At 44.0% G+C, this 22,903-nt stretch overlaps 1 protein-coding gene and 1 long non-coding RNA gene across 2 annotated transcripts in view; one reads left to right on the forward strand and one right to left on the reverse strand.

The window, feature by feature from the left end:
* Nucleotides 1-22,903, forward strand: part of LOC134662410 (uncharacterized) — a 179,538-nt gene that overhangs the window by 44,730 nt on the left and 111,905 nt on the right. The window contains exon 2 of the long non-coding RNA XR_010098069.1: nucleotides 7,511-7,785. This is a non-coding gene — a long non-coding RNA (uncharacterized LOC134662410). The remainder of the gene's footprint in view (nucleotides 1-7,510; nucleotides 7,786-22,903) is intronic.
* LOC134662396 (palmitoyltransferase Hip14) lies at nucleotides 68-15,853 on the reverse strand. Its single transcript, XM_063518611.1, has 7 exons — nucleotides 14,987-15,853; nucleotides 9,337-9,510; nucleotides 7,133-7,333; nucleotides 5,994-6,155; nucleotides 4,208-4,394; nucleotides 1,999-2,237; nucleotides 68-316 (listed from the first exon to the last, which is right to left on the reverse strand). The coding sequence occupies exons 1-7, from the start codon at nucleotides 15,677-15,679 to the stop codon at nucleotides 104-106; spliced, it is 1,869 nt and encodes a 622-aa protein (XP_063374681.1). The 5' UTR covers nucleotides 15,680-15,853; the 3' UTR covers nucleotides 68-103.

A 22,903-nucleotide genomic window follows, 5' to 3' on the forward strand; every position in this document is an offset into this window, starting at 1 on the left:
GGATGTCTTGTCTGTGTTTCTCGCACACAAAACTTAGAGACGCAGCGGCGGCCTCAAGTGGGGGCGGCTACACGGCCTCGCCGGCGGCAGTGCGCGCCGTGCCTCACACCACGTGCTGCAGCATCGGCGCCGAGTCGGCGTCGGCGTCGGCGTCGGCGCGGCGCGGCGTGACGAGGCCGCACAGGCGCAGGTTGAAGAAGTCCACGCAGTTGAGTAGCGGCCCGCGCGAGAACGGCGAGCGGCCGCCGCGCGCCGCGAAGTGCCGGTAGCGGCCGCGGTTCAGCTGCTCGTTCGTCGTCATGCCGAGGCACACCACCTGCGGAGGACACCGCCAATCGACCAAGGTTTTCATATATACAGAGCAGGGATGTTGCGAACATCCGCATCCGCAACCGCGGAACTTCCGCATTATTTTCAACATCCGCATCCGCATAAAATCGATGCGGAGCTTATGCGGATGCGGATGTCGAACAAGTCGGTACAGGAACGTCTTAGCGGCGGCGTAAGTGCTAGGTCATTTCGTCATTACCTATAACGAAATCGTCTAGATCCAGAAAAGTCGGCGAAGTTACTGTTTATTAAATTAAACGCACCTATATTCTTGCTGAAATACTAAACGTTTCGTTTTTTTAAATAAAAAAATACTAAAAATGAAATATTTGACGTTTTCTAAGTACCTAATCTTGACATCCGCATCCGCATCCGCATCCGCGGATGTGAGCCTTTAAATATCCGCATCCGCATCCGCGGATGTCAAAAAATCTGCATCCGCAACATCCCTGATACAGAGAAAAACTGATACATCTCGGTCTCGTTCCGAACTTTTCTCGAGAACGCGATCTTTATAAACGGTCCCGCGGGTGGAATTTAAATCCGAAATAAAAGGAGTCGAGTCGGAGAGTTGAGTCATACACCTAATAACGGTTTGAAAATTTCACACCAGATGGAGTAGAAGTACCCATACTGGCTACATTTAATGAGCTGAATAAATGAAATTAAAACAAATCTTCCTGTAATATTTATCAAAAATAAATATGTAAACATTTTTCACCGTAATCGGCTTCACGCATTAAAATGAGGTGAATAATCGTATACATGTCGCAGTCGGATTGTATAATCCGCCGTATTACATTACGGCTAGCCGTTTTACAAAACAGGGGCGTTTTGAAATGTGGCGGTTCGACGATTAGCCGGATTGAATGCGGCTGAATGAAAATCCGCCGGAATGTATTCGGCGCCATACGTTCTTCAAGACGGCTAGCCGTAATCGTAGCCGGGTATACAGCGAGTCATTAGCCGCCGCTTTGACAGTTTTTAGTTCCCATTTTTAACACTCGTGGCGCTGCCTGACATAACAACAACAAACTATGAAAAACGCTGGGGTGTCCATCAAATCTGGAGTTCATCGGACTGTTTCTTTTCAAAAAACATTTCCTTCGTTTGCCCTTCGGGCATCTGAAGCTACCTAACGAACCTAACCTACCTAGCTATTGATTTAGTGAGACGTCCGTGAAAACATTACACTTTGGGGAAAAAATCGTAGGTAGGTAAGTAGGTTAGGTTCGTTAGGTAGCTTCAGATGCCCGAAGGGCAAACCGCCCAGAAATAGGAACCCCGCTTGCGGGGCTCCGTCTATTTAAGTTGTGAAGGAAATGTTTTGGAAAAGAAACACATGTAGTGCGGTGGGACCATGGTAAAAATAAATTAAATTGCAAACATTGTCAAACTCCGGTTACGTAGGCGATCGAAACAATGGTCACTCTACAATCTAAATAGTAGATACGATGCGGCTAAACGTAGGCCGCCTTATTGAAGAACGTATCGCAATGACAATCCGGCTAATCGTCGAACCGCCGCATTTCAAAACGCCCCTGTTTTGTAAAACGGCTAGCCGTAATGTAATACGGCGGATTATACAATCTGACTACGACATTCACATAAATTAGAAGACCAACCACAAAAGCGAGTGAGAAATGATTTTTAAACAAGTAGACGTACCAGGTACATCTGGCAGCACGTGAGCACCGTGACCCAGAACATGTGGAAAGTGGCGTGCACCAGCACCCACATAAGCCAGGCGTTGCACTGCGCCCACCGCACCAGCGTGTCCAGCCCGCTCTCGGCGTGCTGCGCCGGGCACTCGGCGCGGTAGTACTGCACGCCGCCCCACAACATCCAGGCGCACATCACGATCAGGCTCACGAGGAAACCGATGAAGTGCTGGTGGTTGTTGGCTCCTGGATATAAATATAAACAAATATTATAATTATTTAGGTGTATTATTTAGGTTTAGTAATTTAGGTGACACAGCTCAGGTAAGCAGGAAAACACATCAAATATTATATGTTGGTAATTCATAATAATCAATCAGATTTATATAATATGTTTTCCCATTTCTTTTAATAACTTTATTTTCTTTTCCTTTTGTAAGAATTTGATATGTTTTCTGAAAGAGCTACGAATTTGTATGATTCCATGTACATATGTATATTTTCTAAATCAAATTTCTATTACACCTTATGTGTATAATTGCATGAATTCTATAGTGATTTAAATTGTATTTTTTTTCCTTATTTTCTCGTAATGCATGTTAATTATAAGATGTAATTATTTTTGAAAAGATGTGTCCCGCCGAGTTTGTTGCCGGTCCCATAATGGGATACCCTCCTCCAATTGAGGGGGGATTTAAATCTTCTCGGGGCAGAGGTGTAGGGTTGGAGCCGGTCTACCTAGCTTTATTTGACGTTCATAAGCGCATTGTAATTATGCCTACTTGAATAAACTATCTTTTATCTTATCTTATCTTTATTATAGGACATTCTTACACAGATTGACTAAGTCCCACGGTAAGCTCAAGAAAGCTTGTGTTGTGGGTACTCAGACAACGATATATATAATATACAAATACATAGAAAACACCCAAGACTCAGGAACAAGTGTCTGTGCTCATCACACAAATAAATGTCCCTACCGGGATTCGAACCTAGGAGAATCGAGGTTGAATATGAGGTAACAATAGATTATAAATTCTTCCAACTATCTTGGAACCAAGTAGTATGTGGGTAATGTTTCTTTGGATATTGACATATCGTCGGGTGACAAGCAAAAGTCACTAAGTGCTATCAAAAAATTAATGTAACAATGCACTTTATTACACTTATAACACGATTTATTGTCCAATAATTTCAATGGTGTTAGTGACTTTTTTGTCACCCGACGATATGAACATGTAATTTTAAACGACTGCAGCGCCATCCGCGTTAAGCTTTCCGTGAAACATCCTCATTGAAGCAGATTACAGAAAAATAATTACAGCTGGTGGATAATCTTATTTTTAATCTCCAACGGAACAGGGACGGGACCATCCCTATTTACAATTAATAACAAATCTGTCTGTGGCATCGTGGGTCCCCAACGGATTTAGGGTCACATTTGAGTGCGTATTTTTAAATTGAAATCATTGAAAGTGTTGTTTGTGACGACGGTTCAACTAACTAAGTAGAGCCATTTTGATATTGGTGGTCGAAGCGAGGCTGCAGAGTGCACGGTATCACAGTACAAGAACAGTAGAGAATCTTCATAGAAATGTGCCGCTGCCGGCTTGAATGTGTGCGTGCGCGCCGGGCGCCGTGTACGCACGCGCTGCCACGCACACATTCGCATAATACACGGGGGAATACGGTGGCGGCAGTGTGGGCCGTACCGCGACTGTGATCGCGCGCATTCGAGTACGCTCGCATTTGCCTGCTCTTACCGGCCTTAATTTATACCTCATTTATGAATTGATAGAACATTTCATTATATTATATAAATAGAAACCTAGTGCTACTCATAATACGCAAATAATATTTAACTAAAAATAAAAGTGACAACCCTAAGCGCCAACGCAAGAGTAGGTAAATAACTTGCCGAGCGGCCTTAGATTCACTACTGTTCTTAGTGTACTGTGACGGTATGCACTCACCACAGACAATCCAACCTCTAGACATAGCATAGTCGCGCTACCCCCTCTGCCACACATACGGTAGCGTTACTCCATCTTCGAGTCAATCCCGTGCCGTGATTGGTCCTTGTCTTTGAACGGACCAATCACGGCACGGGATTCGCTCACCTCGTCCCCCCGCACCCCCGTATTTTTGGCAGCGTCGGTTTCATGAAAGAATTGGCCTAAGCTCAGTCTAGAGGTTGGATTGTCAGTGGCACTCACCGATGCAGTTGCCGACCCACGGGCAGTGGTGGTCGAAGCGCGCCACGCAGCGGTTGCACACGGAGCAGTGCTTGGAGCGCAGCGGGCGCCGCACCAGGCACGCCGAGCAGAACGACGCCGGGTCGAACCCCGCGCCGCCGCCGCCGCCGCCGCCGCACGAACTATCCTCAGACAGCTCGATTATCGTCTGGGAACGTAACCAAAATATGTAAAAAAAAGCTCATTTTCACCTCAGCAGCTCGAACAAGGGTACTTTGCTACTTAAAAACAGTGAGCAAAATCGCATTTTGCTCACTGAGCGAGACAAAATGAGCAAAATGCAATTTTACTCACTCAGTGAGCAAAATGCGATTTTGCTCACTGTTTTTAAGTAGCAAAGTACCCTTGTTCGAGCTGCTGAGGTGAAAACTTAATTGTTGGTATATCTTAAGAAAACATGAGTGAATAGAGGTAAGCGATGAAGAAGGAATACATTTTTCGGGTTCTCTAATATGTTCTCACTGCTGAGGTGAAAAGTTTTGTGAACTACACGAGATCAAAGTTATTTACATCTCGTGCGCTTTTGAGTCCCTTACTACGCTCAAGATTCTAAATTAGATTCAATTCTAAATTAGTATAGAATCTTTCGCTTGCACGGGACTCAATTTAGCACTCGAAGAAATATCAAACTTTGATCTCTTGTTGTACAAATAACTATTAAATGTCTAAGGCTTAGCACGCACTGCGGTTTTTAAAAAGCGGTTCCGCTACCGCAAAAAATGTAACGTACGGCATTCTTTATAAGCGCACGCACGCAACTCGCTACATTTTGACCGCAACCGCAAGAAAAAAACCGCAGTGCGTGCTAAGCCTAAAACCTTTTAGATAAATACGTTATAATCTTATAATCACGCTCTCATTTTACATTCAAGCAACATATACTCTGATCTATCGATTCTAGTAGGTAACTATTCCATTTTGTTGATTCCAATTTTAATACTAAAGAAAATAGAGAGAGTTCCAGGAAAAACTGCCACGGCGGGGCAGAGCACAGCTGGGCTCCGTTTTTAAGGTTCCGTACCCAAAGGGTAAAAACGGGACCCTATTACTAAGACTCCGCTGTCCGTCCGTCCGTCCGTCCGTCTGTCACCAGGCTGTATCTCACGAACCGTGATAGCTAGACAGTTGAAATTTTCAGAGATGATGTATTTCTGTTGCCGCTATAACAACAAATACTAAAAACAGAATAAAATAAAGATTTAAGTGGGGCTCCCATACAACAAACGTGATTTTTGACCGAAATTAAGCAACGTCGGGCGGGGTCAGTAATTGGATGGGTGACCGTTTTTTTGCTTGTTTTGCACTATTTTTTGTTGATGGTGCGGAACCCTCCGTGCGCGAGTCCGACTCGCACTTGGCCGGTTTTTCGAACGATACTAGTCTAATATTATTATTGTGTGTTGTCGTGACAACGCACACGATTTGACAGTTCGTGAACTAATTATATTGGTCTAAGATCGTAGAAGTGGGCCCCAGGAACACGGCTCACGATGTAGGACCACAGACAAGACATCCTCTAGACTGAGCATAGTAACGCTACCCCCTCTGCCACTCATACGGTAGTTTTACTCCATCTTCGAGTCAATCCCGTGCCGTGATTGGTCCGTGTCTTTGAACGGACCAATCACGGCACGGGATTCGCTCACCTCGTCCCCCTTGCACCCCCGTATTTTTGGCAGCATCGGTTTCATGAAATAATTGCTCTAAACTCAGTCTAGAGGATTCCTAGTCTATGTGTAGGACATACCCGGAACTTGTCGCGTGTGGAGGCGCGGATGACGCCGGGGTCGGACCGCCAGGACTTGAGGAAGAAGTGCCACAGCGCGGCCGAGCACAGCGCGAACATGAGCGTCGCGCGCCAGCCCGCCGCGCCCACCAGGAACACGGCCCAAGTGATGTAGAACCACGCCTGCAAAACGGATACTTATTTCTATTCGCTACGTGCATGACTGGTGCTGCCCTCATTTTGGCGGACTTTCTACGTTAAATCTTATGGAGTAAAATTAGTTCAAGCGGCTGCCGCTAGTACTAATGGCGGACATTCCATAAGATTACCTGTGTTTGTGACGATCAGCGCCACTTCCCCCTCCACCGACTTCGCACCTTGCCAATACCTACAACATTCGAGCAATAGGTCGATGGCGTAAAAATTGGCACAATATCTCCAAATCTGGCACTAATTCATATTCTATTACAAATTGACCAGCTTAAACTTTAAAATCCCGATTTTGTCAGCAAATACTAATGAGGGAAGCGTAACGTCAACCTCTCGTGTGCCGCAATTCGGTTTTCCAAATAGTTTCCTCGAACGCGGAAGTCACACTCAAGGCGCCCACCCTCGTAATATGTATTATTAGCGACCCGCCCCGGCTTCGCACGGGTTAACAAATTTTACATAAACCTTCCTCTTGAATTACTCTATCTATTAAAAAAAAACCGCATCAAAATCCGTTGCGTAGTTTTAAAGGTCTATGCATACATACAGACAGACAGCGGGACCCGACTTTGTTTTATACTATGTAGTGATATGTATAGGGTTGCCAGATGGTCGGGATTTGACGGGATTCTCCCGATTTTAAGCATGTGTTCCCGATTCCCGACAAAGTGAAAATTGTCCCGAAAACAGCTTCACGTTATAAAACAATAATTTCAAGTTCCTAACTGTCGTCGAGCGAGCGAGCGACCCGCGTCGAGCCCGTCAGCGCGGCATGGCGAGATTGGGCAAAGCAGCTGACAGCCAATAGGAAATGTAAAATATCGTTGTTCTTAATACAATTATTTTAATTTGAATGTTTCTTTTTTCCCGACTTAAGTCCCAAAATCCAGATTTTTTTTTATTTTTTCCCGATAATAGCACCTTTCGATCTGGCAACCCTAGATATGTACCTTAGTAGCCAGGTACACGCTGAGCGGGAAGATGTTCTTCAGGTCGTCGTCAAGCAGCGCCGAGCCGAGCGCGTGCAGCGCCGCGGACAGCGCCAGCAACAGCAGCGCCTTCACCGCGTAGCGCGCGCGGGACTCCAACACCAGCCCCGAGAGGTAGAAGGCCACGAACGGCGCCAACACCACCACCCACCAGCGCAGCTTCTGTCAACGTTTTCGGAAATTGGGCTATAAACACATGGTCCGTTTGTCACGTGGTCTACCTTCTCATTTAATTCTAATATTTCAGCGTAATAGTTGAGATGAGACGCAGTCCAAAATAAAAGCGGCCAAGTGCGAGTCGGACTCGCCCATGAAGGGTTCCGTATTTAGGCGATTTAGGACGTATAAAAAAAAAACTACTTACTAGATCTCGTTCAAACCAATTTTCGGTGGAAGTTTACATGGTAATGTACATCATATATTTTTTTTAGTTTTATCATTCTCTTATTTTAGAAGTTACAGGGGGGGGGACACACATTTTACCACTTTGGAAGTGTCTCTCGCGCAAACTATTCAGTTTAGAAAAAAATGATATTAGAAACCTAAATATCATTTTTGAAGACCTATCCATAGATACCCCACACGTATGGGTTTGATGAAAAAAAAATTTTTGAGTTTCAATTCGAAGTATGGGGAACCCCAAAAATTTATTGTTTTTTTTCTATTTTTGTGTGAAAATCTTAATGCGGTTCACAGAATACATCTACTTACCAAGTTTCAACAGTATAGTTCTTATAGTTTCGGAGAAAAGTGGCTGTGACATACGGACGGACAGACAGACGGACAGACAGACAGGCAGACATGACGAATCTATAAGGGTTCCGTTTTTTGCCATTTGGCTACGGAACCCTAAAAAGTACTTACAGAATTACATAAAGGTAAAAAAGGCAGTCTTTTTTAACAAGCTTTTATTAGGTCGACCTGTATGTAACTAACTATGTAATGGAATCTTGCAAGTTAAATTTGACCCACTTCCCGGTTTCCGATTGAGCTGAAATTTTGCATACACATGTAAGTCGGGTGACAATGCAATATTATGGTACCATCGAGCTGATCTGATGATGGAGACAGGAGGTGGCCATAGGAACTCTGTGATGAAACAACAGCGATAAAAGCTTGTACCAAAAATGACATTTTTGCCAAAAACTTATTTTTTAATAATAATGGCCTGTTATAAGATACTACAGGCCTGGCCTAGTGCGGGGGAACTCTGCAATTTCCATTCTGCTGAACTGATATGCGCATTACGATTAATATCTACTCTTTACTTAATCGATTTCTATTCTCTTTTTTGTGTGCAATCAGTCAATCACGGAACATTTTGTCTTATCTTGTCTATCTTATCTGACATAAGTATTGATATTAACAATATTGACATTCTGACAATATGAGCCTAAAGGCGCGTAGGTACACTAAGTACTGATGATTTGAGCCTATTGTCCAACTCGTGCAGATACAAATTAATTTTGTATCTAGCAGAAATGTCTGCGAACAAGGCTATTAAACTTAGAATAAATTTGAAACTGGAATAATTTACCTACTGTCTTGGGTGAGAATTGAACTCACGACACTCTGATCACTAGCCTGACTAGCTTAGTGGTCTGCCATCTAAGCTACCAAGACCTCATACACGGACAGCTAATATTTCCACCATATAAATAAATAAAATAAATAAATAAATAAATAAATATTATAGGACATTATTACACAAATTGACTAAGCCCCACGGTAAGCTCAAGAAAGCTTGTGTTGTGGGTACTCAGACAACGATATATATGACACTGTAAGATTGTGAACCCGTTAGTTTATAATCTAACGTAGGTTAGGTTAGGTTAGATTATAATCTCCCTACCGTCAGTTTATAATGTAACTAGCGAGATTATAATATGACGAGTGTTTACAACGGTGACATATATAATATACAAATACTTAAATATATATAAAACAACCATGACTCAGGAACAAATATCTGTGCTCATCGCACAAATAAATGCCCTTACTGGGATTCGAACCCAGGACCGCGGCTTCACAGGCAGGTTCACTACCCACTAGGCCAGACCGGTCGTCAACCATATGGCCCTTTAGGGAGGCAAGACTAAATTTTTCCACTTTTAAATTTATTTCTGCAGACACCTTTGCATGTCAGGATGTGTTTCGTCAATCACCTTGTCATACAGTAGCCGCCGGAGCAGATGCGGCCCGGAGTGCTTGAGCTCGTGCTCCCGCACCTTTTCCAGCACTTTGCTGCCGATCCAGGAGTCTCGGCCGCCGGCGGCGGCCTGCAGCATGGCCAGCGGCGTGGCGCCGCGCAGGTTCGGCACGTCCAGCGGCGCGTTGCCCTGAAACACAAACAAACCCATGTACAGAAAACAGAGGCAAACAGACACCACATTATAAAGCGTTTACAAAGAGCGCAAGGCCACTACATCTAATACCTTTAAACGAGCAATTCTTATTTATTTATATATTTATTTATTTATAAATATATATATTTCGGGGATCTAGGAAACGGCTCTAACGATTTCGATGAAATTTACTATATTATAGGGGCTATATTTACTATATTATGAAATATACTATAGGGGCGAAAAATCGATCTAGGTAGGTCTTATCTCTGGGAAAACGCGCATTTTCGAGTGTTTATATGTTTTCCGAGCGACGCTCGGTCACCCAGATATTGTAATTTATAAAGGATAATACACTACATTTTATAATTAAACAAGAGTTCCAGGTTATAAAACGGAGCATGAGTGCCGTACTGAGCCAAGGAGCAAATTATGATTTATTATACATATATTACTTCGTAAAGACCTATTTAACTGCCTTATGAAATATACATATTAACTTTTAATATGTTGCAATGTTGTCCATGTTGCTGCATTTATCACCCTCTTCTCGCTTTCTCCTCTTATCTAATCACAGGTTAACTGGAAGAGATCCCTCAAAGGGGTAAGGTCACCGTTGTGTACTTACCTTTTACTAATTGTAAGTTACTTCTATTATTTGTTTTTGTACAATACATAATGAGTTTAGTACTAATACTACTACTACAAACTTAGTTGTGTCAATTCTGTAATCACTGGTTACTACTCAGCATTAACATCACATTTACAGAATTATATATAATAGTTTGGGTTGTCCGGAAGAGATCGCTCTTTAGCGATAAGGCCGCCTTTTGCTTACCTCTGTCTTTATGTATTATGTGACTTTCTTTGTATAATTATTTTGAGGTTGTGTAATAAAGAGGATTTGTATTGTATTGTAAATTTCGAATAAAAAATAAAAGTATGTACTCAATAAAAAATACAGGGGACTAATTATTAGCCGGGGTCGACACAGAGCGAGCATACACGCGAGGCAATTTCCTCATCCATGATGGGTGTGGTAATTTTTTGCATTGCATATTTTCTTGAACAACTTCTAAACTGTTAATTCTAAAATTATAAAAAAAAAATATTAGAAATTCTCTCAATAAGCTCTTTCATTTTATATTACACTATATATTTATGGAGTTTGAAAACTCCAAAAATGGCCCCCATGTTTAAAAAGTCATTTGTTTAAATTTTTTCCAAACTTACCAAATTCATCTTCATTGGTACGTAGTTTCGGAGAAAATAGGCTGTGACAGATGAATAGACAGACATTCGTCGACGTATAGTATAAGCGTTCCGTTTTTTTTCCTTTTGAGGTACGGAACCCCCCTCATTTATAAATGAGGAATTTTAAGAAGGATCTTTTTAGATTTGAGATAGAAGATACCTTCTTCAACACCTCACAACTTTCTATATTCTGTATATTTATAATATAATGGCCACCTGTATGCCCTGCTCATAGACTAGGAATCCTCTAGACTGAGCATAGTAACGCTACCCTCTCTGCCACTTATACGGTAGTTTTACTCCATCTTCGAGTCAATCCCGTGCCGTGATTGGTCCGTGGCTTTGAACGGACCAATCACGGCACGGGATTCGCTCACCTCATCCCCCCGCACCCCCGTATTTTTGGCAGCATCGGTTTCATGAAATAATTGCTCTAAACTCAGTCTAGAGGATTCCTAGTCTATGGCCCTGCTTTTTGAAGCAGCAGGTCCCGGGTTCAAATCCTGGTAAAGGCATTTAAAAGGTAGTCGCCAAGGGGGGGAGGCGTGGGGAAGCTCCACCCCCAATAAAATTTGTAACTAAATGTATGCCCCTCCTCCCCCTGCCCCCCCCCCTCCTTGGCAATTGGCTATATTAAGTGCCCCACCTAGCCCATCACATGGCGCGCTTGGGCATATATTAGTGTGTTCATCACAAATATTTGTTCCTGAGTTATGAATGTTTTCTATAGACTTACATCAACCATATTATAAACAATACAAAAGGTAATCACGGTTCTTATCCCAGTTGCTATAAGTATAGTGAAACTAACTGTGAATCATTAGAAACAAATCTGTTGATGTTTTCTATGTATTTAAAATTAATAAATATTGTCGTCTAGTACCCACAAGACAAGCCTTATTGAGCTTATTGTCGGGCTCGGTTGATTTGATGATTTATAATATAATATTGACGGTCGAAATTTAAAATGTTATCATATCTGATTTAGTACTCTAGATAGGCAGTTAATTTTTTTGCTGTTGGAAAATGGATACTGATACCTTATCATGGAATAATCCTAATGAATAAGTATTTGCAACAAAACATGATATAAAACTATTAATAGCACTCCTGTGTGTCCCCTGGAGATACTAGGCACAGCTGAAATAGAAGAACAGGTAAGCGCCCTCACAAACACCATCTTGGAGTGCTACCATCAGGCATGTCCCTTAACCACCCCATCAACAAGCAGTGGAAGGAAGAGCAACTGGTGGGGACCTGAGCTGGAGAGACTCAGGGGTAAGATGAGGAGACAACTAAACAGAGCAATGAACACTGGCACTGATGAGGACTGGGATAACTACAAGTCCACAAAGGCCAAGTACAAGAAACGACTCAGGTACAGGAGCACAAACTCCTGGCGCAAATTCTGTACAGACATTGAAACCACCATGCAGGCAAACAGGGTAAGGAAGGTCCTCTCCAACAACTCAACCATAACCTTGGGATCCCTGCGTAAGCCTGACAGCTCTCTCACCAACTCACCGGAGGAGGCGGAACGGGTCCTGGTGCAAACACACTTCCCGGACTGCGTGATATCGCACCCAGTAAGTTGGGAGGCAGAGGAGACCACTCCGTCGGAGGACGAGTGGCTACAGACACACGAGGTAATCAGCCCACAGCGCACGCAATGGGCCATAAACAGCTTTGACTCCTTCAAATCTCCAGGAATGGATGGGATCTTCCCTGCGCTTCTAAAATGGGGCGGTAGGCATCTCACTCTGAAGCTGACCACCGTTCTGCGCGCCTGTCTGGCTCACAGGTACGTGCCAAAGCGGTGGAGAGAGGTCAAAGTCATCTTCATACCGAAACCAGGTAAAAGCGACTACTCGGATCCCAAATCCTTCAGGCCCATCAGCCTGACCTCCTTCATGCTTAAAACCTTGGAGAGGTTGTGCGACAGGTATCTGAGGGAGAGGGTGCTGAGTAACGTGCCCCTACATCCCAACCAACATGCCTACAGCCCTGGCAAGTCTACAGAATCGGCACTACATGCAGTGGTAAGCAAAATTGAGGTGGCGATTAAAAGCAGGTCCATGTGCTTAGGAACCTTTATAGATATAGAAGGGGCCTTCGACAGGACTAGGTTCAGCAGCATTGCAGCAGCACTGGTAAGACATGGAGCGAATACAGTTATGACCCAGTGGATAAACAACATGTTGAGCCAGAGGGTCATAAAACTTGGGACAGGCGAGACACAGCAGGCATCAGTGGCAAAGGGATGCCCCCAAGGGGGCGTTCTATCGCCACTTCTATGGAACCTAGTAGTGAACGACCTAATCACGGCACTAAACAACAATCACTACTACACAATCGGCTATGCTGACGATATAGTGATACTAACGAGCGGCAACCACACAGGTACGGTATGCGACGTTACCCGCTCTGCACTAGCCATCGTGGAGCGCTGGTGCATCAACAACGAACTCACAGTCAATCCCCACAAGACGGAGCTGGTAATGTTCACCAACAAACGCAATTTGGGAAACTACCGCCTTCCCAAACTGTTCAATACAGAACTCCAACTATCTGCAGAGGTAAAGTATTTAGGGGTAATACTTGACAACAAGCTAAATTGGAGTAATCACTTAAACGGCAAAATTGACAAAGCTACAGTCGCGTTCTGGCAATGTCGTAGAATGGTGGGTAGAACCTGGGGATTAACTCCCAGGCTAACTCTATGGCTTTACCAGGCAGTTATAAGACCAATAATAAGCTACGGAGCGATAGTATGGTGGCCACGCACCAAACTATCCACAGTTGAGGCTAAACTACAACGACTCCAGAGGCTGGCCTGTATGGCGACAACGGGCTGCATGAGGACAACACCAACCGCGGCCCTGGAAGCCTTACTGGACCTGCCGCCGCTGCACCTCTTTATACAACAGGAAGCGCTAGCTGCGGCGGTACGTCTTAAAAAATCTAATCTCTGGAGACCGCCTAGGGTGCCACACACCGAAATCCTCTACGAGGCCATAGGTAGGGAACCGCTCATAGAAGCGGTGACTGACAGGATACCCAAGCAGTTCGTCTTCGACAAGAAATACAAAATACAATTACATGAAGAACCCCATGAAGGACTCAACCCAAGGGAGCTGAGAATCTTCACGGACGGATCAAAGACAAGGTCAGGCACTGGCGCTGGGGTTTTCTCAGAGGACCTAAACATACACATCTCAACACCACTTGGTGCCCATAACACAGTCTTCCAGGCGGAATGTATGGGCATCATAATGGCAGCACACGCAATCGTCTCAAGGGAAGTATTGGACTACCCCATCCGCATACTCTCTGATAGTCGATCAGTACTGCAAGCTCTACAAAGTTATACTCTCACTTCAGGGCTAATTTACGAATGCCACAAAGCTCTGTCAGAGGTATGTACCACCAATGGCGTAACTCTGCAGTGGATCAAAGGACACAGCAACTCACGAGGTAACGATGCAGCCGACATCCTGGCGAGAGGTGGCTCGGAACTGAAGGTGGCAGGACCTGAGCCTATTATACCTCTGCCATTTGCCTGGCTCCGGAATATGCTGCGTCATAACACCAAGGTAAAACACCAACAATACTGGTCTAACCTAGGCACCTGCAGGCAGGCGAAGGAAGCCCTCCCGACACTCAACCCCAAGCTGTCACGGAGGCTGCGACAGCTGAAGAGACCACAGCTCCGGCTTATAGCTGGGGCCATAACCGGCCACGCCTCATTTAACAAACACCTACTAACCCTACGTGTTACAGATAGCCCCCTCTGCAGGGCGTGCATGGAGGCAGAGGAGACAGCCGCCCACGTCATTCTCGAATGCCCAGGGGTGGCAGAATACCGGGCACAACACCTCGGCTCACCGGGGTCGCTCCCAGAAGTCGTCGGCAACGTCAAGGGTCTGCTAGGCTTCCTGGTAGAGCTGGGTTGGCAGGAATAGGCCGCCAACCCATCACGCAAAATAGGCGCAATAATATGACGTCGAGTTGCGGAAACCAAGCCCGCGAATACCTATAACCTATAACCTATAACTATTAATAGCACAAATGGTTTAATTGGTGTTTATAATGCAGCCTTGCAACTATTAACATAACAATTAATGAAAATTCCTCACAATTGAAGAACAGTGCCTGGTCAAGAATTTACCTACCTTATTTCACCTAGAAAGGTACCCCGGATAAGTAAGAGACTCACATAAAGCACAAGTGTGGACACAGCAGTAGAGTTGCGGGCCAAAATGGCCCAGTGCAGTGCAGTGTTGCCGTGCGCCTGGTCGGCCGGGCGCGGTGACGCGCCCAGGGACAGCAGCAGCCGTGCTGGATCCACGGCGGCCACGCGCCACGCCGCCCACATCAGCGGCGTCATGCCACCCGCGTCCCCGGCGTCCGCCGCGCCCGCGCCTCCCGCCGCCACCAGGTACGCCGCCACCGCCGTGTGCCCGAACTGAGCCGCCAGGTGCAGCGGCGCGCAGCCTTCCGCGTCGCGGCACGTTAGGTCCGCGCCTGCGCGCACCAGGATGACGGCCGCCTCCAGGTGCCCTTGGCGCGCCGCCCAGTGCAGCGGCGTAGCGCGCAGCTCGCCGCCCACCGCATCTACGTGTGCGCCGCGCGCCAGCAGGTACTGGCAGATCTCGCGCCTGTTGTTGATCGCCGCCCAGTGAAGCAGCGTCACCGTTTCATGGTCTGGCTGGTTGACGTCCCAGCCGGCCTCCACGAGCTCGCGCACGCGGTCGAAGGCACCATACTGTGTGGCCTTCACGATGTCGAAGCCGCTGTAGTCGCGCGAGGCGGGCTCGGGACGGGCGGGCGCCGCGACGGCCCCATCGCCGTCGTGCTGCGCCGCGCCGCACTGACCGCTGGCCGCCGCTCCGCACGTGCTCTCGTACATGCCGCTCAGTCTGCTCGACCGTGGCGTGAACGCATCCTCGTCTTCTCTTTCAGAATTCGATAGTGGCGAGCAAATCGCCGACAACGACGCGCAATTTAACTTTCTGCTATGATCACAGCAGAAAAGAAACTTCAATTATTGACATATCAATATATGCCACAGATAAAGTAAAAGTATAATAGGGATGTTGACATGAATCGCGAATATATAACATGTTTTGTTTTTACCATAGCAGGGAATATTAGAACGCGGAAAATCATATTTTGCAAGTGTAAATATGCGTAATAAATTAATTAAAAATAATCAAAAGTATTTAAAATAATGCCCAGTATCACGTGACTGCAAACGCCAATCGGAGCGCGTGACGTAATCACAGTGGAATCACCAAAGACAAGTTATAAAACCTGCCTAAGTGTCTACAGATTATCGTACCGAAACGCGATCTTGGTGCGGTGCGACGCACGAATCGATAGTGTGTAAGGTGGTGCGTTAAGGACGCAGCTATAAGTTAGAGCGAGAAAGAAGGTCGCTGTCCGATGCGGCAGTGTCATAGAAGGTAGCATCCTATAGAAGTGGTCTACGCGTGCCTCCGTGAGGGACAAAACATATAAATTCGACTAATCATAGCGTCGCATTATGGTGGGCAACAAATGAATTCGACCAATCACGGTGGTCAATTTACGGTGGGGAATAAAACAAGATGTGAGACTGTGACAAGGACAAACAATAATAGCGCTTTCGCTGCTACTCCTACTGAAAGATACATAAGACTATCCCGTTCTGTCAGTTATCCCCACCACTCATGCCCAATCCAGTTATACTAGATTCATGGGCAGTGTGTTAAGGCTTTAAAAAAAATTGTCAGTTGCCATATAAAGAACTAAAAAAAATGACTGACAGCAGTTTGTTTAAAACGCCGTTACGTCATCAAGGTCACGTGACAGTTTGGAGCATTCAGGCGCGAAATTTAAACACGAAACTTATTATACATGTTTTTTTATTCATAATTAATGAATATATTTTTTTAATATTTTTTTCTGTAATTATTACGTGTCTATCTACAAAATAAAACCAGTTCCAAAAAATTGTCAACATCCCTATTATCGTACTTATGAGACCAAAGAGATGTATAATATATAGGACAAAGAGAGCCCTCTCGACGAAGTTTTTTGCATCCATTTTGAAGCGCCACCTGTATTTCTTAACAGGAAACATCAACGTCAATATCATCCCCCTACTATTGGTCAAACAGATCTTGTCAGTACAAAAAGGCGGCAAATTTGAAAAAAATAGGCGCGAAGGGATATCGTCCCAAAGAAAATTGGAATTTCGCGCATTTTTCTACTAACAAGATTTGCTTGACCATCTATCTCTAGTATCTTCTGTTTGTGGTAACAGCTAATGTACAGCTTGGCAAAAAGAGTAGAAATTAAAAAGTGGCAACATTGTAGTGTCGTCCCTTTCAAACCAATTTATATAAGAAAACGGGATGACACTACAAACAGTGTTGTCACTTTTTAATTTCTACTCTTTTTTGCCAAGCTGTAGCTTTAGACTCCATCTTTACAAATATATGTTCAAAACAAAGGATACTGGCAATATTGAGAAACGTCAAACCTCGTAGGCGAATTAGACTCTCGCGCGAGCCACGAGACGAGCCGCGAGCCGCGCCACGAGTCGCGAGCCCACCGCTTACACTCGCGTCTCGTGGCGCGGCTCGCGGCTCGTCTCGTGGCTCGCGCGAGAGTCTAAATTGGGGGTCGGATGTTCAAGGGCTCCACAGATCTTCTACTAGTAAAGCCGTAGCATGGCCGTAGCACACTACCGCACCGCAACGCAACCTTGGCGCGCCGCACCCATAAGTGAGAGCGAGAAACAGGTATCTCTTGGATTATGGTGGGCAACAAATAAATTCGACCAATCATAGTGTCGCATTGCGTATGTTTTGTCCCTCACGGAGGCACGCGTATATAGGGTTACCAGATGACAGGAATTTTCCTGACATGTCAGGAATTTTGGCCTTTTATCAGGAATGGGGACGGAACACGAAAATGTCAGGAATTTTTTGAATTGATAGACTTTTTTATAAAGTACCTTTTTATTTACTTAAATTAATCCAAAAACATTGTAAAAAAATAATAAATGAGATCCACTCAACTTATCAAGCATACATACATAGATAGAATCGAAATCATGTCTAATATTCGCATTTGCAAAGATAACAATATAATAAGAAGTATCCTCTGCCTCTGTGATTAAAATTAATGTAGGTAAAATATCTTGTTTAATCGGACTAAATTTAACAACTAACTCACCAAAATAATACAATTGCACTTTTAGGGCCGTGTACCGCGTTGATGGCTATCGGCTCAACTGGACCCCCCCCCCGTCGTCAAAAATATGAATGTCAGGAAGAATATTCGGAAATCAGGAATTTTGTCAGGAAAGTCTAAATTTGTATCTGGTAACCCTACGCGTATACCACTTCTATAGGATAAATAAAATAAAAATAATCATTTTGTATTGAGAATAAACAACGTACGGGCCTCGGGCGCACCGTGATTTTGAACGGTGCGGTAGTGTAGTGTCATTGTAGTGTAGTATGCTCCTATTATAGTATCCTAAATGTAAGAGTCCTAAATAATGGCCTCCCCCAAGGGTCGGTTCTCGCACCACTGCTCTTCAATTTATACGTCCACGACATGCCCGAAACAACAAGCCGGAAATTTGGTTACGCGGACGATCTGGCCTTGGTCACACTAGACTCAAACATGCAGGCTGCCGAATTAACGCTAACAAGGGACCTTTCTACCATGGACAACTTCTTTACGAACTGGCGCTTGTGTCCTAACCCTTCTAAAACGGAAGTAGCCTGCTTTCACTTAAACAACAAAATGGCCAAAAAAGAGCTCAATGTGAAGTTTAGGGACACCACTCTGAAACATAACTTCTACCCCAAATACCTGGGAGTTACTCTTGACAGAAGCCTGAACTTCAAACAGCATCTTGGGAAAGTGTCTGCAAAGCTGAAAACCCGCAACAGCATCATCCAAAAGCTAACCGGAACTACCTGGGGTGCAAATGCAGCTACACTCCGGACCTCGGCACTGTCGCTGGTATTTTCGACAGCCGAATACAGCTCTGCCGTCTGGCTGAACAGCGCTCACACTTCCCTGGTTGACGCCCAACTCCATCACACGATGCGCCTCATCTCTGGATGCCTCAAGCCCACACCGATCTATTGGCTACCAGTCCTATCCCACATACTGCCACCTCATATGCGGAGAGAAAGATGCCTTGGCCTTGAAATACAAAAGATCCGGGCATCCACAAACTTACCCATCCATGAAGACCTTCATGATTTTAAAAAGACACGACTTAAGTCTCGCCATCCCCCAGTGCTGAGATTCCATGATCCAGCCCCAATGTGTAACCTACGGGACTCTTGGGAATCTGAATGGGAATCAAGATCTCTCCCTGGCGACGTTTCCAAGCTTAATACCAAGACACGACCTGCTGGCTTTGAGGAACCCCGTCGCGTCTGGTGCATGCTGAATCGAATAAGGACGGGAGTTGGAAACTGTGCTTATTTATGGCACAAATGGAACTGGTGCGAATCACCGGTATGTCCGTGTGGAGCAGCCGAGCAGACCGTACACCACACGGTATTTGACTGTCCTCTAACCAAATACCAAGGGCAAGTTGAAGATCTGACCACCTTAACAATAGAAGCGGTACAGTACTTAAAAACTGTAAATCTCTGAAGTAGAGTAACACAAAAAGCCATACGAAAAAAAAAAAAAAAAAAAAAATTATAGTATCTTCTTAGTAGTTTGTATGTTGTATAATACCCTCCTTAACTCCTTACTGTGATGTGACCAGTGTTGCCAACTTGGCATAATGGATGCCAGATCTGGCACTTTTTCACACTCTTTGGCATCCAAATTATCCATTTAGCATCTGGCATAAGTTTTAGCATAATTAGTGAATTGTGTCCCTAAGCCAAGTTTGAAACCTACTTGGCAGTGTAATTCATGGCACAACCGTCAAAGGAAATTTTATACATACGACTTGATACGACCATTCTAGCCTGAGCATAGTCTTTGTGTGACGTCCGTGTCTTTGAACGGACCAATCACGGCACGGGACTCGCTCACCTCGTCCCCCGCACCCTAGTATTTTTGGCAGCATCGGTTTCATGAAATAATTACTCCGTCTAGCTAGAGGATTCCGAGTCTAGCTAACCTACCAGCTAACATGACCAAGTATAGCTAACCAAGTCAGTGCAAAGTTAGCTTGGTCTGACTCTATAAAAATTTCAGAAACAGCATTGTTTGATTTATGTGGAAGACACTCATTAAATGAATATTATTGCGGCGCTATGCGACGTAAGCGCCAGCCGCCATAAGGTACCTTTTGCCGTGGGACGTCACATATATTGTTTAGCATTTTTTTAGCACTTTTCCAAATTATTTAGCATAATTCTGGCATAATCTAGACATAAGTCTGGCACTTTTTCAAATTCCGAGTTGGCAACACTGGATGTGACAGTTTTGACAGTATGCCTTGGTGTTGCCTGTATATATTAGAGTTAGCAATTTTTTTTGTCAGCTTTGCTGCTAAGCTCTTTCGAGAAAACAAAAATGTACAATGTTCATAAACTGCTGTTTCTGAATGTAAAGGTTTAATTTTATACGTCGGTGTTAAGCCTTCCGTTCTCATAAAGAACGTCGAGGAGCTCGTTTTATCTATAAATATTCGGTTGAGTTGCGCAACATGGCGAATTGAGCTCAGCTGCTGTAATGAAACTCTCAATAATAACTTTGCAACTGTGACACGCTCTAGTTAGCTTTGAAGATTTTCAACGCGCACGGTTGGCGCGGTGCGGCAGCGGCGGCTTGTTACAGTTAGCTGCGCGCGCTCGGGCTCCGTGAAGTGTGATGCTGGCGGCGAGCTAGGCGCGGATCGGAGCTCGTCGAGCTCAGGGTATACAGGAGCGGAGCGCCGGGCGCGTGTTTCTGGTCAGGAGCAAGTGTTAGCCGTCAAGCTGGAGCGGCTACCCGAATACCTGCGCGACACCGTCGACTGGTTCATGGGGTGAGTGGCCGCGCACGACCGAACATTTTGCTCGATAAATCACTGCTTTGTTGTCAATTTACAAAACATCACGCCTGTCTTTTACACACACATAACACTCTAAATACTCTAATCTTATATTTTATTATTTAATGCATGACTCATTAACTAAATTAACAAAACCTATTTAATCACATCAGCTGTTCTGCAATTAATATTTATATAGATTTGAAGTTACGTACTTTTAGGTCTTTGCTGACTGTATAATATGACTGAATCCTTTTCCAAACAGTCTTTTCTCTGCTTGAAGTAACATTCATATACAGTAGTAATATAGTTAAGTGAAGCAAGTGGTAAACATGGAAATGAAAATTAATTTATATGGATAGACAGAAAACACTTAAGTAAAATATCAATGGCAAAAAAATATATGTGTAATATGTAGCTAGCTTTTGCCACAGAATCGAATAAATAATTTAATGGAGTTTGTTTTTAATATAATCAGGACCACTAACAGATTGTCACTGAAGATTAATGTTGGTACAAGGTTTGGTACATACATTGTAAGGCCCTTTCAAGCTTTAAAGGTGAAAAGTTTAAACAAATAATAAATATGACACATTTTGTTAGCATGTGAGATAACAAAGTAATGAAGATAAATTGATTTGTTTACATTAACAGGTATCTCATTCTGTGTGCCATTTTAATTGAATTTTATTTCCCATAGGACAGGAACACTAAGTTTTTCTCAGCATAGAACCATGTTCCAATAAAGTCTTGATTGGTGAGCTTAAGCATAATAAGTGTACCGTGAATAAAGTTTGTGCGGTACACTAGAAATTAACTCTTATTATTCTTTTTCACTGGAATACCATAAAGTTTTGTGTTTAAACTATGTTTGTATAGTTGGTCAAACTAATTTGGCAGTAAATAAGAACAAAAATAACTATACTCATCTTTTGGGTGCTAGTACTAGAGTAAGACAAAGATAGTACGATTCTCTCTGTCCATGTTTGAAATGACAAACTATAGATGACTGATTTCAACAAATAAGAATAATATTAGTAAGTTAAAACTGACTGTTTACAATGCTTAAAACTGGAACCCACCAGAAATGACGTGCCTTAGGTCCCAAGCCTATGAGAGTCAGTCTGGCCCCTCTCTCCGGCTTTCCTTCCTTGGCTGGCTGGAGTGGACACTGAGCAGGGGCCGCAGGACTCTCACCTCTGGCTTGCATTTACCAGCCGTCCAGAGTGGGGTGTCAGAGCTATATGCTCGCAGGCTGGAAGACTCGAGTGGACACAGTAGGTGCTTACAGCCACTGGGTAGAAAGCGCCAGACACCTTTCCACACCCTGAGCCGCTCACGCAATGTGGTCCCCATGTCGCTCCGTACGAGCGGCCGTCTTCGGGGCCAAATTTTGTACTAAAATTACCCCTGTAGTTCAAGTCAGATACAGTTGATCGGATTTAACTGTATCTGACTTGAACTACCTATTTACCTGTTTTACTATATATCACTCTGCCTACATTAAATTTGCCTATTTTTATCATACATCAGCTAATTTACATAATTTCGTATGTAAATGGTTTGTTTCTTTACCTACTACACCTTGCCTTGGAAACTTGACAAGTTTTGCATATGAAAAGTAAGGTGAGTTAGGGTTATTGTACTGGAAGTGATGATTGCTGTTTGCATAAATAAATGTGGAAAGAACCCGCAACAAAAAAAACTGTGGACAGATGCCAAACTGATGTGGATTGTAAATTTTGTATAAATACATACTTGTATAAAGACATATTTTTCATATTAACTTGGTTTTTAGGGTTCCGTAGCCAAATGGCAAAAAACGGAACATTTATGGATTCGTCATGTCTGTCTGTCTGTCCGTCTGTCCGTCCGTATGTCACAGCCACTTTTTTCCGAAACTATAAGAACTATACTGTTGAAACTTGGTAAGTAGATGTATTCTGTGAACCGCATTAAGATTTTCACACAAAAATAGAAAAAAAAACAATAAATTTCCTATACTTAGAACTGAAACTAAAAAAAAATTTTTTCATCAAACTCATACGTGTGGATAGGTCTTCAAAAATGATATTGAGGTTTTTAATATCATTTTTAGGGTTCCGTACCCAAAGGGTAAAA

This window comes from Cydia amplana, chromosome 3 (assembly GCF_948474715.1).
Source record: "Cydia amplana chromosome 3, ilCydAmpl1.1, whole genome shotgun sequence".
Classification (NCBI taxonomy): domain Eukaryota; kingdom Metazoa; phylum Arthropoda; class Insecta; order Lepidoptera; family Tortricidae; genus Cydia; species Cydia amplana.